The 22230-nt window shown below is 47.4% G+C and overlaps 1 protein-coding gene across 26 annotated transcripts in view; it reads right to left on the reverse strand.

The window, feature by feature from the left end:
- SIL1 (SIL1 nucleotide exchange factor) overlaps positions 1–22230 on the reverse strand; it is a 100234-nt gene that overhangs the window by 43948 nt on the left and 34056 nt on the right. For 17 of the 26 annotated variants that reach the window (XR_014229461.1, XM_082324099.1, XM_082324093.1 and 14 more), the window contains 2 exons: positions 2465–2585; positions 1115–1211 (listed from right to left, as the gene is read on the reverse strand). Coding sequence is in view for 25 of the 26 variants with exons in the window: in XM_082324099.1 (XP_082180225.1) it covers positions 1115–1211; positions 2465–2585 (218 nt within the window). In the remaining variant the exon portion in view is untranslated. The other 9 variants (XM_082324102.1, XM_082324104.1, XM_082324106.1 and 6 more) reach the window with 7 other exon arrangements.

Raw genomic sequence — 22230 nt, forward strand, 5'->3', positions numbered from 1 at the left:
TAAATGGGAAACTTGTAGCTTATATAAGGAAACTTCAACCTATGCTTCACCATGGCCATTTGGGTTTTACTACCCAGGGCATGAGATTGGAAATTTAAACCATGAGATCACTTCTGGATCCAGCTGTGCCAGTGGCAGGAGATGCTACGTCCAGCAGCTTGTCACCATCCCCGAATCCAGAACAGAAGCGCCTCAGCCACACAACACTTTTTGTACGTCCTCACGCTAAGAGGAGGACAGTGAACAGCAAAGTAACCTCCTTTACAAATACTGTCACGCTGCAATCCAGTCCGCTTTGGGGGTCTGCAGACATTTTTGTGAACCAAGCGGCAGTTGAACAAACAAATCAAAACAATGGGTAAAAATACATCCAAACAATGGAAAGGAAATCAGCCCGCGGGTTCACACAAGCGTTTGCAAGTTACTTTTTTGCATTATTAATTCAGGTCTAATCACATTGGTGTCAGAAAACTTAGGGGAGAAGCATCACACCAGAGAGCTTACTGAACGTACCTGCTTTGGGTTCGGGAAAGATCCCATAGCTTCACTTCAGCATTGGTACACCAAGAATGGCAGTACGAAATTTGGTGTCTGGATGGCTCGCGAGGTCGGTCATGTGGACACTGTGTGTCTAGTTTGCTAGTTGAGATCCCACTGACTTGAGTGAAGACCAGAAAGCAGCAGCATCTGATGGCTGATCTGCCACTAAACTGCTGATCTCAGCCCACTCCACCACTGCAGCCCCTCTCCCCCTCGACAGCCCACGGGATAATTATTACCGAGAAACACCCTGAACTGTGAGAATACACTTAAGAAACTACAAGCAGCTTGCAGCACAAGGTCTTTAAGTCTGAAATGAATAAAATGGACCTGAACAGAAGTTTTCCATTTTTACAGAAAACCCAGGATTAGTACAAAAAGGGGTGAGAGTTTCCCAGGGAACTATATTGTTAACAGGCTAGCAAAGGTATTTTAGGTCCATATTCACCAGAAGATTAGTCTGCACAGTATTTTCCTAAGCAATTACTTTAACCATCATATTTCTGAGACATGCAATGCAGGGTGTTCGCATCTGTGTAGCGTGCATTGCTTAGAAACAAGGAACTCTCCTTACCTTTCTTTCTGCCTTCTCACTTTCCTTCATTTTAGCTAACGCTTTTTTGAGCTCCTGGGATGTGAATGAATTTGAGTCAACATCTACCTTGCCCAGCCTTGTAGAGGAAACAAAACAAAACATTTTATGAGTGAACAATTGTATCTGTAATATTTTCATTGTGATATACTAGCAATGGATAACGTCAGGAGGAAAGGAGCTAAGAGCGCTAGATTTCCATGCATCTCACTTAAAACACAGAAAAAAACCTCCACACTCAAGAAAAGATTAGTCTGAGTGTTATATTTTGTGTGTGGTTTGCAGACATCTCACCCTGACAACCAAAAAAGGCTCCGTAATCTGCACGCCGACACAAAATCTCAAGTCCTAACACAATAAAAATCGCTGATTAATTTATGCCTCTGAATTTCATGTAGCAATATAGAAAAGCAGAGAACGTTTCAGAGGAAAAACAAAAAAGCACCACTGTGCCACTAGATCATTGCTAAGGACTCGCGAGCTTTAACATGGAGATCTACAGCTGAAGCGCTGATGATCGTCATACACAAAGTTAGGGCAAGGTTAAGTCCAAGCAGAAATTACACAGAAATGTTTAAAACCATGTTGTGCCGCTCTTTACGTCGATCTCATTGGTTCAGGGAACTTATCTGGGCCATAAACATTTTTGCAAAGAAAACCAACCTTTGAGACATCATGAAACTAAAGGGCTTCTCCATGCTCCGAACAGGAGTAACGGGGGGAGCGAGGGAAGCAGTGGTAAATCCCATCCACTTTAGGAAAGAAAGTTCCCCATAGTAACCAAACCTGCCTTTGTTAGGAGGATGCCAAGGGAAAAGTCAGCACCAGTGAAACTTTTAAAACAAATTTTAAAATGTGGGTACAGGGAAAGCTGTGTGATCTAAGGAGAACGTCGGCACTAACTGATATGTAAATGAATGCTGCAAGCCTACTGACTGCACCGAGTTACAAACAATATGCTATCTGGCTCAGGTCAACAGAAAAAGTCCCTCACAACTGCTCTGATGGTTTAAGCTCTGAAAGTAGTTTCAGACCGATTGCTGCAGATGTTTCCAAGGACAAAACATCATTCAAAGAAGCCACACTGCAAATTTAGTCTCAGTGTCACGGCATGAGAAGCCACGAAGGTGTCTACGCAGACATACTCAGGACACTTCTACCGCCATCCCTAAGGGATCACAAAGGATGGGGCCCAGTTTTCACCGCTGAAGCGTTAAACCAGCAATTAAGTCTCAGGAAGAGACAGCAATTGAGTGCACCAGGGAACCCGGCCTCTAAGGAAGGACAGGAATCCCGCAGCCCACCCACCCCTGATGCTTTGCATCGCTATACCTTTTTCTTCTTCTCTCTTCTCTCGTGTCGCTTTTTCCATTTTCACTGTCTGGGAGCTTGGCTTCTCTCTCTCCTGTCTGCAGATTTAATCGTACGTGTGACCCTGCAGGAACGGCTTGACCTACAAACAAAGGTCAGATCATCTTTAGGGCACGTGCATTATTATTTCAGCTTTGCGCACGAAGGGCGAGCTGAAGGCGCACACTCCTACCGAAGAGAGAGGCAAAAGCCTCGTCCCGCAGGGTGAACAGGAGCGGGCTATCCGCTGCCGACCACCCTCCCCTCCAGCAATGCTCCTTTGACACAAGTGCTGTTTCAGCCCCGCAGAGCTGCCGCCCTGACCCTCCGAACGCATCCCCGTGCAGCGGGGCTGGCTGCGTGCCGTGCCGCAGGGGAGGACGGACCCCGAGCGGAGCAGAGCACCGGCTCCCGGCTCCCTCCTCCCTCCCAGGCCAGTTCCTAAGAGAGCACTAAAACTCCACATCAGGAGCTGATTTGGAGACTATTTGGAGAAAGGGGAATTGGCTGCTGATTGGGGTAGACAGCATAAAATACAGCTGCCAAAGTGAAATCAAAGCATACTGCACAGTACAGCCAGGTATGCTGAATATCAAGTGTACCGAAGTAAGGTTGTGTCGGTTTGGAAATATTGTATTAAAAGGAATATATGATCACTACTATCTGCCAACAAAAATACACAGAATACATTAAGCTTTGGTTTTAAATGCAGAAAAGATGGGAAATTTGGAGTGTTTTTTCTTGGTCACAATTCACCACAAGCACATCACGATGGCCAGCTGTCGCAGAGGGATGGAGAGGAGGCAATATTTAGTTGCTTTTTCTTGATGTTGCTTCCTCTTTTAATGCTAGAAATCTGCCTGCTTAGGAGAGCGGGGTCGCAGCTGAATGAATATGGAGATCTTAGCTGCACACGGATGGACAGACAGACACGCAGCTGCTCGTGCTCCTCTCTCTCAATGAGGTTTCCCTATTCAGCCTTTCCTTTATCTGTTTCCTTTTACCTAAAAGGACGCCTAGGATAAAATACCACAGCATGTAGAAGAGAGGTAGCATCTCCTACCAAACGGAAGCAAAGACAAGGATAATTATTTCGTACAATAAATGCATGTTCTCAAAGACAAAATCCTTTAGTCTAGGGAACGACTGGATTGATCCCCCCTCTTCAAGACCAAAGAGACATTTCACTGATCAAAGGACCTGGTGCTTCCTACAAAAGACTAGGATGTTTGTCACAATTCAGACAAAAACATTTCAAAGCCTAAAGCCATCCAGCAGGTATAAATGTGTTCAGAAAAAACAGGAAAATCCATTTTGGAGGATTTCCTATTAAAACAGGGTGCATTTCTGATAGCTCCGCTTTCTCTCCACCGAATCCTGTCCATAGGAAGCTGTGTTAGTCAGATATGCGAGGGGACAGACCTGATTATCTTCCCATCTTAAACTATGCAAGGACAGGCTAGATATGCCTCCTCCGCACTTGGTACACGGTCCACTGATGGACCCAACCCTTCTCCTGCCCCCTTACTTGTGATATGCAGGGGAGTTTTAATCTGTATGTCTATCTAGAGGAGCATCTTCCCACTTTCAAAAGGTGAGCTTTGCAGGAATTGGCTGCGATAGCAGAGCTGTCCCCCTCGCAGGCGATGCAGGCCATGCAGCTGGGACGTGCCTGTCAAAAAGGAGTTTGTAGGATCTCCATGAACAGGACAACACCGCATCTCCTCTCCCTGTTTCAGGGGACACTGAGGCAAGGGGCTGCCAGCAAGGAAAAAAAAAAAATTATAAAATGGTATTGTGTGTTGAACACACAGATGCGTGAGGATGTCTTCCTCCTCCACGAGCACGAACACCACTTAGGGGAGAAAGCGAGGGGCGAGGTGGGTCCTTCCCTTCCCAAAGCCATCGGCATTCCTCGCCGGGTCACAAGCACTGGGACAGCCCGTGTTACAGCCACAGCACTCGCTGAAGCAAGCCCTGAATTGTCAAGCGCAGCCAGAAATAAATGTCCCCGTTAGAAGAGTACAGTATATTCTGGCTGTCGTGCTCCCAGTGCATCTGGCCACATTAGCTCGCTCGGTTGCCAGGGGAGAGGAACGAGGCTGATGGGCTTTGCTTAAAAGAAACATCAAAAAGGAAAGCAAGGGAGCAGCCTCCAGAAGGGCTGAGTGACTCCCGTGTGATCGGTCCTCCCAGTTTCTATTTTCAGCAAGCAGTAAATAAAAGAAAAAGCGAACCCCGGCGCGCACGAGCTCACAAACCCAGCGCAACCGAACTAAGGAGGTTGCTATCAGAGAAGACAAAAACCTTTCCTGCTTCTGCTTCTTCGCACTTTCCTAAACGAGATTTGACCGAGACCATCCAAACCCCAGAGCAGAAATGTCAGCCCCGATGTATTTAAGCGGCTTTCATTGCTACAGGGGTATCTTCTTGCCACTGTGCACAGCAGCACAGGTTCACGCCACAGCAGGACAAACATGCTGCTTTATTAAATAAAGCAAGAAAGACGTCTCTGTTTTCAGCAAAAAAATTAGCGTGGTCACTTAAAACATTCCAGATGTTTGAGACAGGATGAGGTCTTCAGTCTTGTTTAGTTTGGGGTATTCTGAAGTATTATTCATAACGTGTGTTTGAGGGTGGGTTGACTTGAATAATGTGATTAAAATTGCTGATTTAAACAAGCAAGCTGGAAATCCTGAATTTTAATCATGTTTCAATATGTATCTTCTAGACACTTCCCTTAAAAATAGTTGATTCTCTTTGAATCCTATAATTTGACACTATTCAACAACTGGGAGCACGCACCAGAGCGATACTTATGCAAGCAATTACACAGCTTCACATGCTGTTGATACAGAATCTCACTCTTAATAGCTTTTTTTCCTAGAGGAATTCATTTTTTACTTATTGTTTGTATTAAGTTGCATTTGGGAAATGAAACTCAATTAAAAAATATAAAAACAAGTTTATATTTAAGCAATTTTCTGACCTTTTTTCTCCTTGACACCTTAGAAAAATTAAAGATGTTTATCCAAACAGGTATGCATTGCATACCTGAGTTACTGAATGAAGCCGAACGGTCTCACTTTCCAGACATCTCCGAATCCTACAGCCGCTAAACCTCACCCGGTCCTACTCCCTCGCTCCTTATAAAGGGAAAGAAGAGTTTCCATTCTAATTAATTTCCCAACTCCGAATCATCTACCCAGTGAGTAGAAACAGCTGCGAAAACCCCTCCGTGAACCCACAGAAAAGGCTATAGCTGCCGGAGGAGGAAGCCAGCAAACTCCCTCCCCCACACCCGGTTTGTATTCTTTACCACTTAAAAACTATCCCATACTTGGAATTTTCTAAACCACAACTGAAATGATTTGAATACACATTACTGCATCAGCTTGGGTCAATGGATCTAAGAGAAAGCCACGGGGTTTAAGCAGGCCACCCAGCGTCCTGGACGGGGATGTGCCGCCCACCAGCCCCTCAATCACTCAGCCTTTCGCCTCGCAGCCAAAAAGATAGCATCCAACAGGTGAAATACTTCCAGAGGATAACAAACCCTTGCCACTGCACGAATGACAAGGTATTTACTGGGAATAAATGTCAAAGCAAAGCAACAGCGTTTGTTTTCCAAGCTGATCCTATGGCAACACACTGCTATGCCCATGTTATTCCTGTTCTCGATTTAATCCCTTTATCTATCGGTGCCCACTGCAGCTCTGGAAGCATTGGGACGGGCTTTGCTCTCCTGCACGAGCTGGAGAACGACCGCTTTCTGACTTGGACCGCTCGCCGGACAAACCCTCGCCGCACCTGGGTGCTGCCACATGTCCAAGCATCCGCAGCCTAAGAACACGTGGTCTTTTGGAGGTGTTCCCGGTGCATTAGCATTTGTCTTATCTGGATGCGTTTAGTCTGTCCTGAAAGTTGCTTAAAGTGACGCCGAGGAAGAATTTAATTTATAGCCCTGTTCTTTTAATCTTGGTCAGCCAGATTTTTTCAGACATCCGTTTATTTCTTCTTATAATATATTAGACGTAGTAACAGCACCAGAGTCAGCTTCAAGGCAGCAACTCACTCGCAGGGGTTCTGCTGACATTTATAAACTGATCCTATTTCTCTCTTGTGTTTTATGTCATCAGCTAAACCTGTCGACTTAAATTATTGCCTTGTAACCAAATCACAGTTATCTGTTATTCTGTTATGTGTACGTTTCTGAAGCTCTATACCTGTATCAAGCTTCGCAGAGGTTGAAAACAAGATGATAAATAAACAAACAAATGGAAAACAGAACACTCTTCCACCACACTCACAACTAAGGCAAGAATCAGGCACGTTATATACAGGATAACTAAAAGCAGAGGGCTGCTGTGCTGAATATGCACCATGTAGTAATATCCAAGTAACCCCATCTCTCCTCTTCTAGACCAACCAAACGACCAGCCGTGTTTCCTCACTAAATGAGAAAGGTCTCATCCTGCTCAGCTCCTTTCCAGTATGTTATTCCATTTAGTGCTGGCTACAAGTGGTTTTGCATCTCTGCACAGGGACAAGGCTGAGCCCCAACTCATTACACAGCAACAAGCAGGCATTAAAAATAACCGGGGAAGTCTGACATCATACATAGACATGCAAATCTCATACTGAGATTGTGCAATAACTCACTGTGCTCCTGGCAGCGGCCTCCCATCCCCTACCCACCCCTTGGACCTCCGAGCTGCCACCCATCCACCTGCCCAGCAGGAGAGGCCCAAAAGGGACACGAGACTCTCCCCCTCCAGCAACACCTTCTGGCACCACTTCATGCCCTACGGCAGAGAAGTGTTCCCCTGGGAAGGTGTCTGCAAGCAGAAAAAGGGGTGATCCAGCTCGCCGAGGCAGATCCCCTGGTTTCTCCCCAGGTGAGCGTCCTCGTTTGCCATTGCAAAAATAAAATAAATCTATTAACGGTGTGAAAACAAAGCCCAGTTATGAGTCAGTAACTGGCTCTGCAGTTCTCAGAAATCACGCTGGTATCTAAGCAAGCGTTAGATAGCATCTACCTTTCTTTACTCTTTGTTTCTCTCGGTACAGGGGAGTGAGGGGAAAGGGACTTTCCTTCTAATACAGGCAACAAAAGAATCCACGAATCAATACGTGAATGTTCCCAGCAAAACAAACCGGCAATGCTGCAATATTAAAAATAATAAGGCTGCACAAGACTGACAGAGCATCCACAAAAAGTTATCTGATGGCACTGTACCTACTCCTTTAATAAAATAATGATTAAAAAAAAAAAAACCACAAGGAGACAAATCCCAGGAATCAGCAGAGCTCCCCTCTGCCGCATCGCTGGCACCACCGGCTCCCGGAGCCACCAGTGCCACGGGTGGGCAAAGGGGAGAGCCTGGGGCATCAGGTGCTGGCCATGCAGAGCGGGACACGGCTGCCCTGGCACTCGCCCGGGCTGCCTGCTCCTACCGCGGGCTCTGCCCGGGGAGAGGACGGGATTTCACAGGAGCACGGTGCTCTGGCTGCACGAAGATGCCGCCTGTTTCTCATGCTGAATGCTGGGCTCAGAGGAAAACAGATGAACCAGCCCTGGTCTGATGGGGCTCGGCACGTGCTCGGACTCCGGACTCTCCAGTTAGCGCTGTCGAGCAAGGAAGCAGCAAAGCTTTTTTTCCTATAAAGGTGAGTCATACCACTCCTTGGATTGCTTGTTATTTCAACACAGAACATTTTTACATACAAAAGGAAGGGAAGATGCGTAGAAGACACAGGTCAAGAAGAGCTGGATTACAGATGGGAAGAGGAAGCCCAGAGCCTGAATCTTATTTTGTTACCTCCTGCCCCTTTTTCACTCATCTACAGCCTTTTGTATTAGTTCACTTTCTGGCACTTGCTGCTCCTCCCAGTTAAGTGCCGCCGGACAAGGTCATTAATATGCTATATATCACCTCTTCCAGGGAGCTAGCGGAGTTGTTTAACAGCACCAGGCCTGGAAGCCACCCCAGCATCCCCCAGAGTTTCCCACCATACCTTGCCCGCAGCACAGGCAGCGAGACAGCTCAGACTCCTGCGTCCGCATTTCCAGTAAAAATTCCTGTGACACTGGATGAAATGCTTTACAAAGCCACTTCATGTGCATCTCTATTTCCATTAGTTCTGTACTTCTGCTAGGAAAGCACAGCTGCCTGTTGAGCACCGCACATCCTTGGAGAAGCACCGTCAGGCCACTGCCCAGTGCTCCCGGATTTCTCAGGTCCGCACCATCAGTGACAGCAGGGACTTTAATTACCTACTGTAATTAAAATATAGATAAAACTCTTTTATAATCGCTGTATGTTTGCCATGTTCGTGAACTGTTCCTTAAGCACGTGCTTGCGGCATCCGCAGGGGATGGATAAGCCCCTGCCATGACCCACCGTGGCCATTCCCGTCGTGCCACTTCTCCCAGGGGCTGCCTGCCTTGGGGCCGAAGGCAGCTGTGCTGCCTCTGCCTGCAAATGAAAAGTCCTGGCGGTGTCAGGCTGGTTTTATCGTTATTATTTTATCTTATCATTGCACCTCGATAGGGACAAAGATCCTGCCGTGCGGAGGGCCGACAAGGATAAAGAGATGCCCTTCCCTTCCTGGGATTACAGAGGAAACCACGAGAGAGGAGTTTTCTCCTTACAGTACGAGCAAACAACTCGGACTGCTGTTTTCTTCTGCCTCCCAGAGCGCGCAGGCAAATACTGAGTAGGAAGGGCCTGATCCCCAAGCCACAGATATTTAGCCCTCAGCAGCAACTCACACCAGTGTCTTCCAGAAATGCCTAAATGTGATGAATTGTTGAGAGACTGAACGAACAGTTAAAGAAACCTCAACAAACCCAAGGATGTTTCACATAAGACACTTCAGTTGGTTAGTTTATCTGACAAATCTTTTATATAATACTCCAAGCTATGCTAATAAATATCCTGCAATTTGACTTGTCAAAATGGTGATGTCTAAATACGACACCTTCTCCAACACCGATTTTGCTCCACGCTGCAGCAGAGCAAGGACATCTGAGATGCTTTCAAGCTCTCTGAGGGTGAACCCGTTCCCAGTTCAACGCCCAGCACTGCTGCTGGCAGCAAAGCCACCCCCAGGAAAACCCCCAAATTGCTGCCCTGATACATCCCAACACAAAGTGCCACCATCTCTGCCCTTGCCCGGGGTCCTTATGTGTCTCAAAGCAGCAGCACTGCTTTCCGCTGGACTTGAACCCTACTCGAACAGGGCGCTGAGAAAAGGCCATTTCCATTCCAGTTTCTCATTTAGCAAGAGAGAAGCTACTTGCTGGTGCTTGCTGGGCTACTGTTTTCCCATGGCTAATGCCATAGAGATCACTGTGTGGACTCAGGGTGCTAAGGGCTCCGCGCAACCAGGATTACAGAGAGACACGCGCCCACAGTAAACCTTGGGAGAACTTGCTTGCATCCTGTGATTTTTAATGCCAACCGCTTGCTTGCTGCAGTAATGACCATGTCTTTAAACACCATCCATCAGGCCTACAGCTCAAACATTTGTTTATCTGAAAAGGGTTTTAGAGCCACTCTTTTGTCCTAGTGCTGAGAGGTCTTCTCTGTAATTTGTTTCCCCTCAGCAGATACAATGAAAATGTTTTTAAAATGATGCCAGAATCAAATCCCTCCTGCAATTCGATCCACAGCTAACAGAGAACAAAGCGTCGCAAGGAAGGGGCTTTCCAGTAAGTAATACTTGGTTAGACATGCGAAAGCATCAGCTAAATTTGGACACTCGGTTGGACAACCACTTACGACTGCCAATTCAAACCGATCCAGCGCTCTCCCACGGCATCGGTATTCATGTTCTCTCAATTGATCAGCAAGCGCCAAGGGCCATGAGCCCAGTTATTCAAACCGGTGGCACCCCGCGAGCACCGGGCTCCGGCTCCTAACACCTCTTGCCAAATCCACCCGCTGCCTGCGCTTGTCTTCGCCTCCGGCTCCGGCAGCAGGAGAGCGGAAGGGGAGGGAGAGGCAGGCAAACCCGGCGGCGACAGGCGACGGACCCTGGTTGACACTGTCAGAGCGGGTCCGTTTAGCTCACACCTACCATCGCCGGCGGCCAAAAGGATTATTCTGCACGTAGCCCAGCCTCATGCAGGGGCATGCACAGAGCCGAGCTAGATGTCTGCCTAAAAACCCATCAAACCTCGACCTTCTCGTGGCAAGATAACCACCGAGGACGAGAGAGCCGGCTGTCACGCGCAGGGCAGAGCACGTACCTCCCGCAAGGTGTCTGACGCTTCCCGGGATGCTCCGAGACAGCAAGGAATGGAAGCGAAGGCGGATGCTAGCGAGGTGCCTGGGGAGGAAGACTCCCAGGGAAGGAGCGACGGGAGGGCTCGGGAGGGGACATATGGTCCCTCTCTGACGGAAGCCACTGCTGTAGCATCTGTTGATATATCTTCTGCTGCTGCCAATATAGAAAAGCCTCATATGGCAAAGAGCTCCTCGCAACAAGTGTTTCTACCCTTCCACCTCCCTCTCTGCAAAGGCTTCTCTCTCACTTGTGCTGCAACAGCAGAAAATACACCAGGACAAAAATAATAGCACAGAAGGAAGAGGAAGGGTTGCCCTTTTGTAAAACTGGCAAAACCACATGTTTTCACTTTATAAGCAAACTCTTATCTCCAGCTTCGAGCCAGTCATTTCTTATGCATTACCACGCACCCTTGGTTACAGCATGATGCATGTGCTTAGTGATTCAATTCGAAGCACTTAATTTATTTTCTCTTCTGATATTGGGCTCGATTCTGTGAACTGTAGCAGTTTGGAGAGTTTAATCCCATGAAGGTCTGGGCAGCCGAAGAAAAGTGGAGATCGAAGGTGTCCAGCCACACTCTGATTATTTCAGCTATCAAACGGCGTGCTGGGCTGCACGGACACCGCAGCGAGCTTTGTCTCACCATGTCACCAAGTCAACGTCCAAGAGAAACATTATTTACAAAAGTCAGTTTTAATCCCTCTCCGGCTCACTAAGTTATTTATCCCCAAGCCTAAACTACTTCATAATGTCACTGCAACCTATTAAATAACTGTCATCCCACAGGTGTATTTGTTATACTAGAAAGCCCATCTGGGATGCTGAAGGCTTATCTACGTTCAGAGAAGATCAATGCAGAATGTAGGCAGAGAAGGACGAGGGGGATGACCAGGAGAATTGAGAACCTGACAAAATGAGCTGAGGATGATATCTATTCTTCCAGATTTCAGGCATCTAATTCCTTTTTGAGCCAGGCACTATTGGTTTCTTTATTATGACAGAGATTAGCACCTCCAGAACATCATCAACCACAGCTGTCTTCCACATCTGTCACCCTCAGAGAGCCTCTCTTCCTCTCTCCAGTGACAGCTGAGATGGCCACCACAGATGAACGTAAGGGCAGAGAAAACCACCCCCAAAGAACCCAGCAATGCGGAGGTGTGGAAGGGATACAACTGCGCTCTAGGGAGGGATAATCTGTCAGGACCAACACCAGGGTGAGAACCAGGAGGTCTAAGCTCACCACGGTTAACCTGCAGTTGGTAACAAGGAGCTGAAGCCTGAGACTGTGCTACAGGAGGAAAAAGGGGCAAAAAAATAAACTATTTTCAAGTGGAAGGATGGGAAGCTCGAAAAGGGGTCTTCATGACCGGGTCTCAGCAATCTCTGTTCCTATCCTCAGCTTCTGTGTTTATAACTCAGTCAAGGCTGAAACTGAAAAGATGGACACGTTCAACAGAGGAAAACCAAAGTCCCTTCTCCAGCTATCACCGGGAGCGTTTCAGGACACGCTATACTGCTGGCAAGGCGTGCAGCTTATTGACTCGGATCGCATCTCTACTCGATGCGTGTCAGCTGGCTCATCGCACGCCTTCACACCAGCGGTCGCAGCAACATCCCGGCACCAACATTTCCTCGAGCCCAGAGCATCCCCCAGAGCCAAGAGAGCCCAGGTTCGCAGACGGTTGGACAACATTTCCCCAGTTCGATGCTGAAAGGTGCCTGATCCGAACCGCCTGGCTGCGAGACTAGCAGAACGTATCGGATAAACTCGTCTGCCAGCTACGCTGCCAAGCTATAGTGAGAACGAATTTGAATAATAAAAGCTGGAATAAGAAGATGCCTTGGAGAGAGCGTTGGTATAGTGCTTTCCTAAGCTTCAATTTAAAGCCTCGTTTCTATAGCTAATGCAGTCGTAGGGAACATTAGCCTAATTTTTGTCAAGAGAACTTGTCAACACTGCAGTATTTAAGATAGACGCTAAGGACTTGTTTTATATTGCAGATAGATCACTAAGAAAGAAAGTAGTTGTGCCACACTTGGTTCACAGGAAAATAAATTGACATTCTCCCTGGGCCTAATCAGTGGATGCTGTTTTATAACACTGCGTGTGCGAGCAGCCTCACATTTTACCAGGGCACACACTGCAGCTCAGATCGGATCCAAATCCACCGTGGGGTGAGCCACAGAAACCCCTGGGGAGGTGCTTTAGACGGGCCATTGCTGGAGACGGGCACCCAGGGGCACAGAGCCTGTCATTTCCCTTCCAGAGCTGTTCAGTAAAACATTTGGCCCAGCTCCTGAAGGGCTGGGTCCTTCTAGCGATGGTGTTCACCAGTTGAGCCACAACCAGTGGACTACGATTTCAGGGCTAAGGGGAGAAAACTGGTGGTAGAAGTAGAGAATTGGCTTTGCCTCCTCAGGGGTTCAAGCAGGAGGTCAAAATTGAACATGCCTAGCCTGATTTTTAGAGATGCTCCACGGGCAAGTCAGCAGAAAGCAAAGAAAAGAGACGCTGTACCCTGCATCTTTAGAAAAAAAATGTTTACACGATCCTGCTCCCATCATACCCTGCTTTAAACAACTAAAAACATTCCCAGGAGCCCAGGTGCGTTAATGCTGGCACAGCTTCACGCTTCCCACATGCCAGCCTCAGAGCTGCACTTGCAGCAAGTCCAGGATAACAACGCTGGTGCCGTGGCATAAAGGCTAGTCTGAGACTTGCAGCTTGCTCAGTGCAAAGTTGAAAATGCCCTTTTATTTGCAGTTGTCACTTGGAAGTAACAGCGGAATAACCTTGGCTTCGGAACAGAAATCAGCTTGCAGAGGAAGCCTGTGGGAGCACAACCCTGGGCTGCAGACTCGTGGGTAGGAGGGTGGCTCTGCTCTGCTATGGATTCTGCACTCGCAGAAGAACTAAATCATTACAACAGCCAGAAATGTCCCTTGGGAAGGAAATCCTCTCAAAGATAAATCAATAACTCAGTGTAATTTTAGCATGCAGCCAGGAGAATTTACATTGCCAGGAAGGCTGAGAGCTCCGCGACAGACAGAGCCACAGCATCATTAAATGGCCCTGCAGCAGTCCCCTGCGCAAGAGCTCAGTCTCCAGGTATTTACTGCAAAGCCAGGAGCCGGGGATCCGCCATGCCAGAACCTCTATGGACCCAAAACGAAACGGCAGCAGCAGGGATGTGATATGGCAAAACTCCCCTGCGACAAACCTACCTTTCCCCGGTTGTGTCCCAGCCGCCCTCCGCAGCAGCAGCGTGGCTGCTCTCCGCAGTCGTGGCAGCGCTGGCAAATGCTCCCAGATCTTACAGGGTAAGAGGTGTGCAAGTACAAAGCGCGAGTTAGAACAGGCACAGGAGTCCGGGGGGAGTGCTACAGCCGCAGCCTTCCCCCCTGCCCAGGGTTACAGGGGTTCCCGCCAGCCAAACCACCCGCAAAATAAGATGAGACACCGATACGCTGCAGCACACGCTGTGATTAATGAGACTGCAATTTACGTAATTATATTAATGCAAAGTACACTTGGACCAATAAGTTCAAGGAAACTAATGACACTTTACAGTGCAGTTCAACACTGAGCAGTAACTCTAGCAAAAAGAAAAAAAAAAGTCCCTAATTATTCAGTAATTCCTCTCCTCCCAGATTCTCAGGGTCAGCTTGGAGGAGAAGGTGGCCTGAATTATATTTTCGTTTCCAGAACGTCAACAGAATTGCTAACTAAGTTCCAGCGGCAAGGTCAAAGCCTGCCCGTAGTTATACATGCCAACCCCCTCCCAGCCGCCGGCTCCAGCAAACGGCAGCACCACTGAGCCCAGGAAGATCTCAGGCTGCTCATGTCCTCTACGATCGTGTTTAAAACACCTGCACTCCACGCTGCTCCTCCAGAGACACGGTACCAGTGCCTCTGCCATCTCTTTGCTCTGCTCCCCAGCTCTCCAGCATGCATGGATAAACTACAATAACTAATTCTTCAGAAGCTAAAACTGGCCTCCGTGAAGTGCAGCATGTTTTACATGTCCAGGAGTTCAACCTTACTGAAGATAAGCCTGACAAGCAAACACCCCGATCCAGCTGGCAGCAAGTTACTGTTTACCCAGACCACCTACACATTGCGTAGCATTGCAACCAAAGCACCCGGCAGACATGGAGCCTGTGCTGCCAGTGCACTGAGGGCTTGGAAGCAGCCCACCCGCAGGCAGGTCAAGCAACAAACATGTCCGTACCTGCCCGGAGAGCCCTGGAGCAGGACTACTCACCACCCTGCTCCGCAAGAGCTTGAGGCACATGCAAACCCTCCCTACGGAGAAAACTTCTGTTGCTGCTCTTTCTCCTTTGTGCTTTTAGGACTTGCCATGTGCGCACACACACACACGTGTGCGGTCCTCTGTCCTCTTCAGCACATGCTCTTCCCCTGCTGCAGCCCACCTGGAGTCATGGGTGCATTTTGGAGCACCTGTGCTGGCCGCAGTCACGTCGCTCTTCACACCCTCCTTCGGTCGCACCAGGCCCTCAAACAGATGTGCCCATGCTCCATGAATGCTGACATGCTCCAAGTCTCCATATCTGCAAATCCAACTTCACAGCAGCTACAGATGTGGCCTGTGTTTCCATATGATTTCATCGAGACTTGGACTTTGCACCTCTGAAATGCCAAGACGTGTTAGCAGAGCTGACCCAAGGGGCAATGTCAGAGCCCATGCCAGCACTGACCCAAAGAGCTGAAGATGTATTATGACCACCCCAAACAAAACCAGGACAACCTGTTAAGCTCCTACGACGCAGAACACAAAGGTGCCCGAGAAGCCAGGACAGAACAACTCCACAAAGACTACACAAAAGAGAAGACCTGACAAGCATATCTCTGCATTCGATAGAAAATCAAAATCAAAACCACAATTAAATGAATGGTCACAAATTCAGCGTCTCAAGATGGCACTCATGGGCTACAAGCCAGCAAAGCTCTCCTGGTGGCTTCCAGGCTCAGTAGCAGCATCATCCTGCAAGAGGGAACATGCAAAAAGCCAACTCAGTGATGATTAGGAAGAGATGTATAAAGCAATCCGTCACATGGCAATCTGTGTGCACCCAAGTGTCCTGCAACACAATTAGAAATCAACAGCAAGACGCAGAAACCCTCAACGACACAGTAAAATATAAAGAACACTTGTAATATTGATTTTAAAAGTGCCTCAGAGAAGACAGTTGCGAAGGAGCCTGAGAAAGCAAAGCAAAATGCCAGAATTGAAGCCTTTTTTTCCTCAAAAAGATATTAATAATGGATTTTTCAATGCAAGAAGAAAAACTGAAACCCACACCAGATTTTCCCGGTAATAACAGCTTTCTGCAAAGCCCAACTATTAATGTAACAGGGACGTCCATCAATCAAGCACGCAGAAAGTACTTTGAGAGCTAAAAAAGGAGCAAGCAAACATCTGCTTTTGGCAACTTAAATTTTGCCCTTAAGCACAAGGAACAAAATAAATTATCAGAAGGTTGGGCTTGAACTCATTTTCTTCCATCCTGGAGAGCTAAATGCTGAGAACGGGGATAAAGGTACACAAACATGCTGCCGCTGTGATTTGCACCTGACAGAAAATGGGAGAAACGGGCACAATTTCATTTGTAGGCTGAGGAACTCTTGAAAAACACCGGTGCCATTCTCAGCACCAACAAGGCAGTGAGCTCCCAACAGCAAACAAGTGGAAACACTCACAGAGAAGTGACCGCGAACTCTTCTTTGAGCCCGTGGCTTTAGCAATGACCTTTCTGTCGTTAAGGAAGGTCTTGTGAACTCTTCTCCACCTTCAGCCGTCCGCAGCTTGTCCAAGACTGTCCATACACTGGAGCGGTACCAGGGTGGGATGACAAGACATGCAAACTTGCTCCGAGATGACAGTCGCATCTCTCCTCGCTACGGCTCCTCTCTTCCCGTTGCCGCACGCTGCCCACAGGAGGCTGCAGTGATTAAGGCAGGTCGTCGGTGCCTCCGTTTCTCAGTGCTCTCATCAAGCAACGCTTCTCTTTTTGGGTCCATCCACCCAGACAAGCACTGTGTCAGCAGCAACCTGAGAAAAGCTGGATTTATACCAGAAAACACAGCTGCCAAAGAAAGTAATTGGGGTGCCCCTATGCCTCCAATATTTCCTCTTTTTTAAAACACAGTAGGTCAAAACAAGTGCTGGAGATAATGAACAGAATTTACTGATTCAACCAGAAGAAGCTGCAGGCATCGCTGCGACTAAGTCTTAATAAATTCTGAAAAGTGACACTATAAAATGACATTATGGAAGTCTGTATTTATTGTCTCCCCATGCTTTCTGTATCCAAGGTGCCGCGTTACACTTAATAACAGTTTTTCTCCCCAGCTGCCAGTGTTGCAAATCCTGCCTGACACCTGACAAGCGAACGGTTGGGGTTTAACCCCCCGCCAAATACACACATTTCCACCCAATATAAAGCTTTGGTGGCGTGAACAGGGATAAACGATTAAACCAGTGCTGCCCAGGTGATGCACAGGACAGTACAGGCTGTCTCCTTGTCTCTCGGGTGCGTGGCTCCGCAGGGCTCACCGTGATGCAGCAGAAGGGTGTTTTTGTCCCTGCTCTGCCGATGGAAGCGATGCAAAGGAGCAGCTATTGTAGGAAGGTACCTTCCAACACAGCCACGTTTCAGTGCCGAAGCACGCCGAGAACGGCCAGGCATCACCGCCGCGCAGTCCCCGGCAGCGCTGCCGGGCTGCACCACAGCCCACGCCGGCAGAGCGGCCCCGCCAGTGAGCTCCTGCCCGGTGTCACAGCAAGCTCTGTGTGAGGCATCAGGAGGTCCTCATGGAGAGCCATGGAGAACCAGAGGTCCTCCGGTTCCTCATGCCAGAACTGCAGGAAATCTCTCCTTCCAGGGTTCCCGGCTCGGCTAGCACTGCGAAGTACACTTCAGCGACCCTACATCTGGCTTTTAGACTGTGGATACAATCTTTCTCGAGCGTGGTCTTCATTGAGTGTCTTGTTTTACCTGTCTGTGTAGTATTCCTAAGTCTGCAAGAAAATCACCTTTGCACTCTGGCTGTACATAGGCAGTGCCCTGGGTTGTGGATAGATACTTGACAAGTATAAAGATGCTGTCGTCCCACCCTGTCTGCATCTTTTGCGCTGCAGAGGACAAAAGAAATCACATGAACCATCTCTAGTCCACTTCAGCAAAAAAAAAAAAAAAAAAAGCAAACAAACCACTAACAAAACCCCACACGCAAATCAGTTTATCAAGTATAGCAGAGAGCAAACAGTAAAAATAGCCAGTGTAGGTGGTTTGACCTGACCTGAGGATCTTTGTTGGAGTGGGCGAAGGAGAGCGTATACATTTCCTCCTCATAAAGCAGTTGTATTAACACCTCTGACCAACACAGCCTGATTTGAAAGAACCTCGGTTCTTCCTCCTCTCCTGCTTGCCAGCAAGACCAGGCTTTCCCCACGGGCAGCAGGGTGAAGTACACAAGCTCTCCTCTGTTGGCAGCCTTGCTCCACTCCTCCTTCACGATGTCCTTTTCACTTCAGAATGTAATCCAAATGTTTGGAGAGCACCTGAAGAGATCAAAGTGGGTGGAAAGATGATAAAACAGGGCTCAAGTGAAAAACCTCTTCGCTTATCTTCCAACAAAGGCTGTGGTCCCAAGGGGTGCCTTCACTCCAGCCTCTGGCTCCTGGCTCCAGCCCTGCTGGACCAACATCTCCCCAGCAGCTGGTCTCAGTCATCACTGTCTGCTGCCTTTCTTCAGAGCAGTCTCCAGCAACTCTTCCCATGTTTGCTCCCTTCAGGTTTCAGCTGATGTTAGCAAGGGGGAATAGTCAGCATCACCACCAGGATTTGCAGCTCTCTGTGGAGCCCACCATGAGATCCTCTGTCTTAACAAAGGTACGGCCACACAGTCACAGATCGGTTGGGGTCAAAAGGCACCTCTGGAGATCATCCCACCCAGCCCCTGCTCAAGCAGAGTCACCTTGAGCAGGTTGCCCAGGACTGCGTCCAGTTGGGTTTTGAACGTCTCCTCGGATGGAGACTCCACAACCTCTCTGGTGGAGCTGACCTGCTCCAGTGTTCAATCACCCTACAGCAAAACAGATTTTTCTGTGTTCAAACAGAGTTTCTTCTATTTCAGTTTTGGCTGCCGAGGTCCCTCTGAAGGGCAGCACACCCGCCGGGCGCCGCAGCCACTCCTCCCAGCTTTGTATCATACAGACTGTAAATATCTTCACAATACCTGTAAAAGCCTTCACAATTTGCCATCTCGTTACAGCTCTAGCTAATTGAGATACAGAGAGGTCTAATCATTTTTGCGTATTATCTGCTGCAGAACAGTGAGATAACTGTAATTAGTAGCAACCTGGTTAGCAGCTTAAATGATAGTATAATTAATGAAGAACAGGTGGGCTTTGTTTCAAATGAGAAAAGCAGCAGATTATATCAAAATGTAAATGCATCTTAAAATACAGTCTCGGTGATAACTTAAAGGTGCTTTTAGAAACAGAAAGGTTCTGCTTGGGCTGAATGACAAATCCTAAAAATAAAACCTGGGCTGGGGTTAAAATGTAAATTGTTGATTAGAACGATTTATTCACACCCCGCAGCGATGGGAGAGACATGCAGCTTAATGTTTCTTCTTTTACTTTGCAGGATCATAGGCACGTTCCTCTTATTGCCATTGCTGCTTGCAAGGTCTCTGCAACCCTGGGAGATCTCCAGCAGAACAACAGAAGAAATACCAAGTGACAGACTGCATACATTAATTCGGTATTCAGATAACATCCTGTTGCAAGTGAATGACCCAAGCAAAACTTCCTGCAGTCTTAAGGAGCAGGCAGAAAATCGGGAGAGAGGAGAAAGAATCTCTGGACTGAAGAAAGATCTTTTGAATCAGAAATGTTATCCCTAATTAGAATTTCCAACACTATCACACTTACTCCTTCCAAAATGTAAGCACATAGTAAAAAATTGAACTTGAATATAGTGTTGTAAGAGTTCTTGCAGTAAATGGGAATTAGTTCTACAAAACATCAAGACAGACCCAATGAGATTACGTTTCTTTCCCAAGCTTATGCTGGTAAAGCAGAGCTGGAAAAAGAGAGATATATTTATTTTTTAACTCAGAAGCTTCCTTGAGATGCTAAAGGAAGCTGTTTCAGCAAAGCAGAGACGCTTGTTTCACTGTGAAATTTGTTCAAGTAAGAACAAATGCAAAACAAGTTTCTAGACCTCAGTAAACATCAAATAGCTTTTTTAATTTACATGCCAAATTCACTGCAGATTCTAAAATGAATGGAGGGCAGAGATCAGAGAACATGTCTCACTAAATCAGGACAGCATGATGGATATTCAGAGTTTTCCTCAGAAGAGAAAGGTGCTTTTAAGCCAGAATGGAGGAGGCAGAGCATGGCTCTGAAAAGGGTTTGTGGAAAAAGAAGATCTGTTGCTAGTGTGACTCTATAAATAAATATATGGAAAAATAAAAAAACAAACCAGCTGCAGCCACATCTGAGTAAGAGCACTAATTTGCAGGCATGAACTGTGAAGGACCGGGATGAAATATTCCTCACAGGAGCCATTTGACTGTGTGCTGACTGCCTGAAAAAAAAATCTGACTTTGTGCTCACCCACCTAAAATCATTTTTGTAGAAATTTTCGTAAGTGGGGTCTTAGTGCACACACAGCCCGTGGGGGAGACTGTAGGAAGGAACAGCCAGAGCAAGACAGTGGGGGAAAAATACTTTCTTCCTAATTATGAAAAAGATAACACTGTGAAACTGTGTTTTAGTGATGTACACAATCTATAGACTGAATGCCAAAGAAAAGGAGGGTTTAGCTCCCAGAGCCAGATGTTTTTGTAACAACTGTCAAACACACACCAGGGACCACAAGCTCCCGGAGCATATGGCCATGTATGTCTTGGGAAAAGGGCTCAGAAATGGTCATTCTGGCCACAGGCTGTACGGTACTGTAGTTCTGCATGGGCTAAGCAGCACGTCTGCTCCGAGAAACGTTCAATGAAGGCAGGCAGTCTGGATGCGGAGCCAGTGATGCTAAAGGGACAGATGTGGAAGGAACTGGAAAGACGGTGCATCTCTTCGGGGACAAGGCAGACTATTTGCCTCCATTGCAGCCAACCTCAGCCAGCAAATGAGATAAAATATAGGACAGTGGTCTGAAAACACAATGTCTGCATTATATCAACAGGTCAGAGATTAATTTATGAAATTACATAATAAAATTACAAATATAGAGAAAAAAAAAATCAACTCTGCAGGAAGGCCTGATCTCTAGAGCTAACCGCCAACCTCTCCAAAAGCCTGCGGTCAAGCACATCTCGCAGCCCCACGAGCTGCGCTGCTCTGCCGTCATGCCACAGCCTGGGAACATAATTCCCAAACCCAGAAAATAATTGCTCTGGGAGCCTTCTGTCACCAAAGGAGAGAGAAGGATGGCTTCAGAAGGTGATCAGGAGGCGCTGAGCTCTGCTGGCACAGGGAGGCTTCCCTCGCAGCCCAGAGCTCACGGTGTGCGGCAGCCTCTCCACCGAACGGCTGCAGCAGGCGCTGGATGATCTGCCTGGTCCCCAGCATCCACGATGGTGCTTTGGGGGCAATTCAACGCTTTTACGCCGATCAAGCAACCTCCAGGGATTCATGGGGATGGAGGTCCGACCCGCAGCTAAGCAAGCACGCGTTGCAATGCTTGGAAGGCTTGTCTCACAAAACAACATCGTGCATTTGAAGCGTAAGGGATTTGCTCTGATTACATTCAGTCAAACCTTCAGAACAATTTAAGTGACTCTGGAACCGAAGTCACACTTTTTAAAAAACACTTTCCCATAAGGACCCAATAAAAATGTTGAAGCCAAGGTCCTGGTCTGGCCTGCTTGCTCTGGGAGGAAGAAGGAAGATACTCAGACTGGAAATTCAAGATAACCAAGGCTGTATGCACTCCCAACATGTTTTCCAGGAGGGAAAACATTTTTCTTCCAAAGCACTGTTACAAGCTTGAAATAAATGCGCAGACTGTTAGATAAAGACAGAGATAAAAATAGGCCCGTTATTAAATACCTCTTCTTTAACGAGGTTCATCCTTCTAAACAGTCACATGAAGGTTATTAATGTTATTACAGAAAATATAGCATACTTGCACATAAAATCATAGCAAGATATTCCTCATCACCCAGCACACATTTAAGCATCTCTCAGCAGCTCACATGCTCACAGCATCCCTCGTTTGGCAGAAAGAAGATAAAAGAGAGGAATGAGATCTCCCCTCTCTGGGAAACAGGCTCTCTTCTTTCAAAGCACTTTTTCCCCTCCAAACTGTGTAAATTTAACCATGTGAATGATTCCCACTGCTTATGTCTACTGCTGCACAGCTGATATACTTAATCTCTTTGCTAATGCTACACTTAT

This window comes from Platalea leucorodia, assembly GCF_965183815.1.
Source record: "Platalea leucorodia genome assembly, chromosome: 11".
Lineage (NCBI taxonomy): Eukaryota > Metazoa > Chordata > Aves > Pelecaniformes > Threskiornithidae > Platalea > Platalea leucorodia.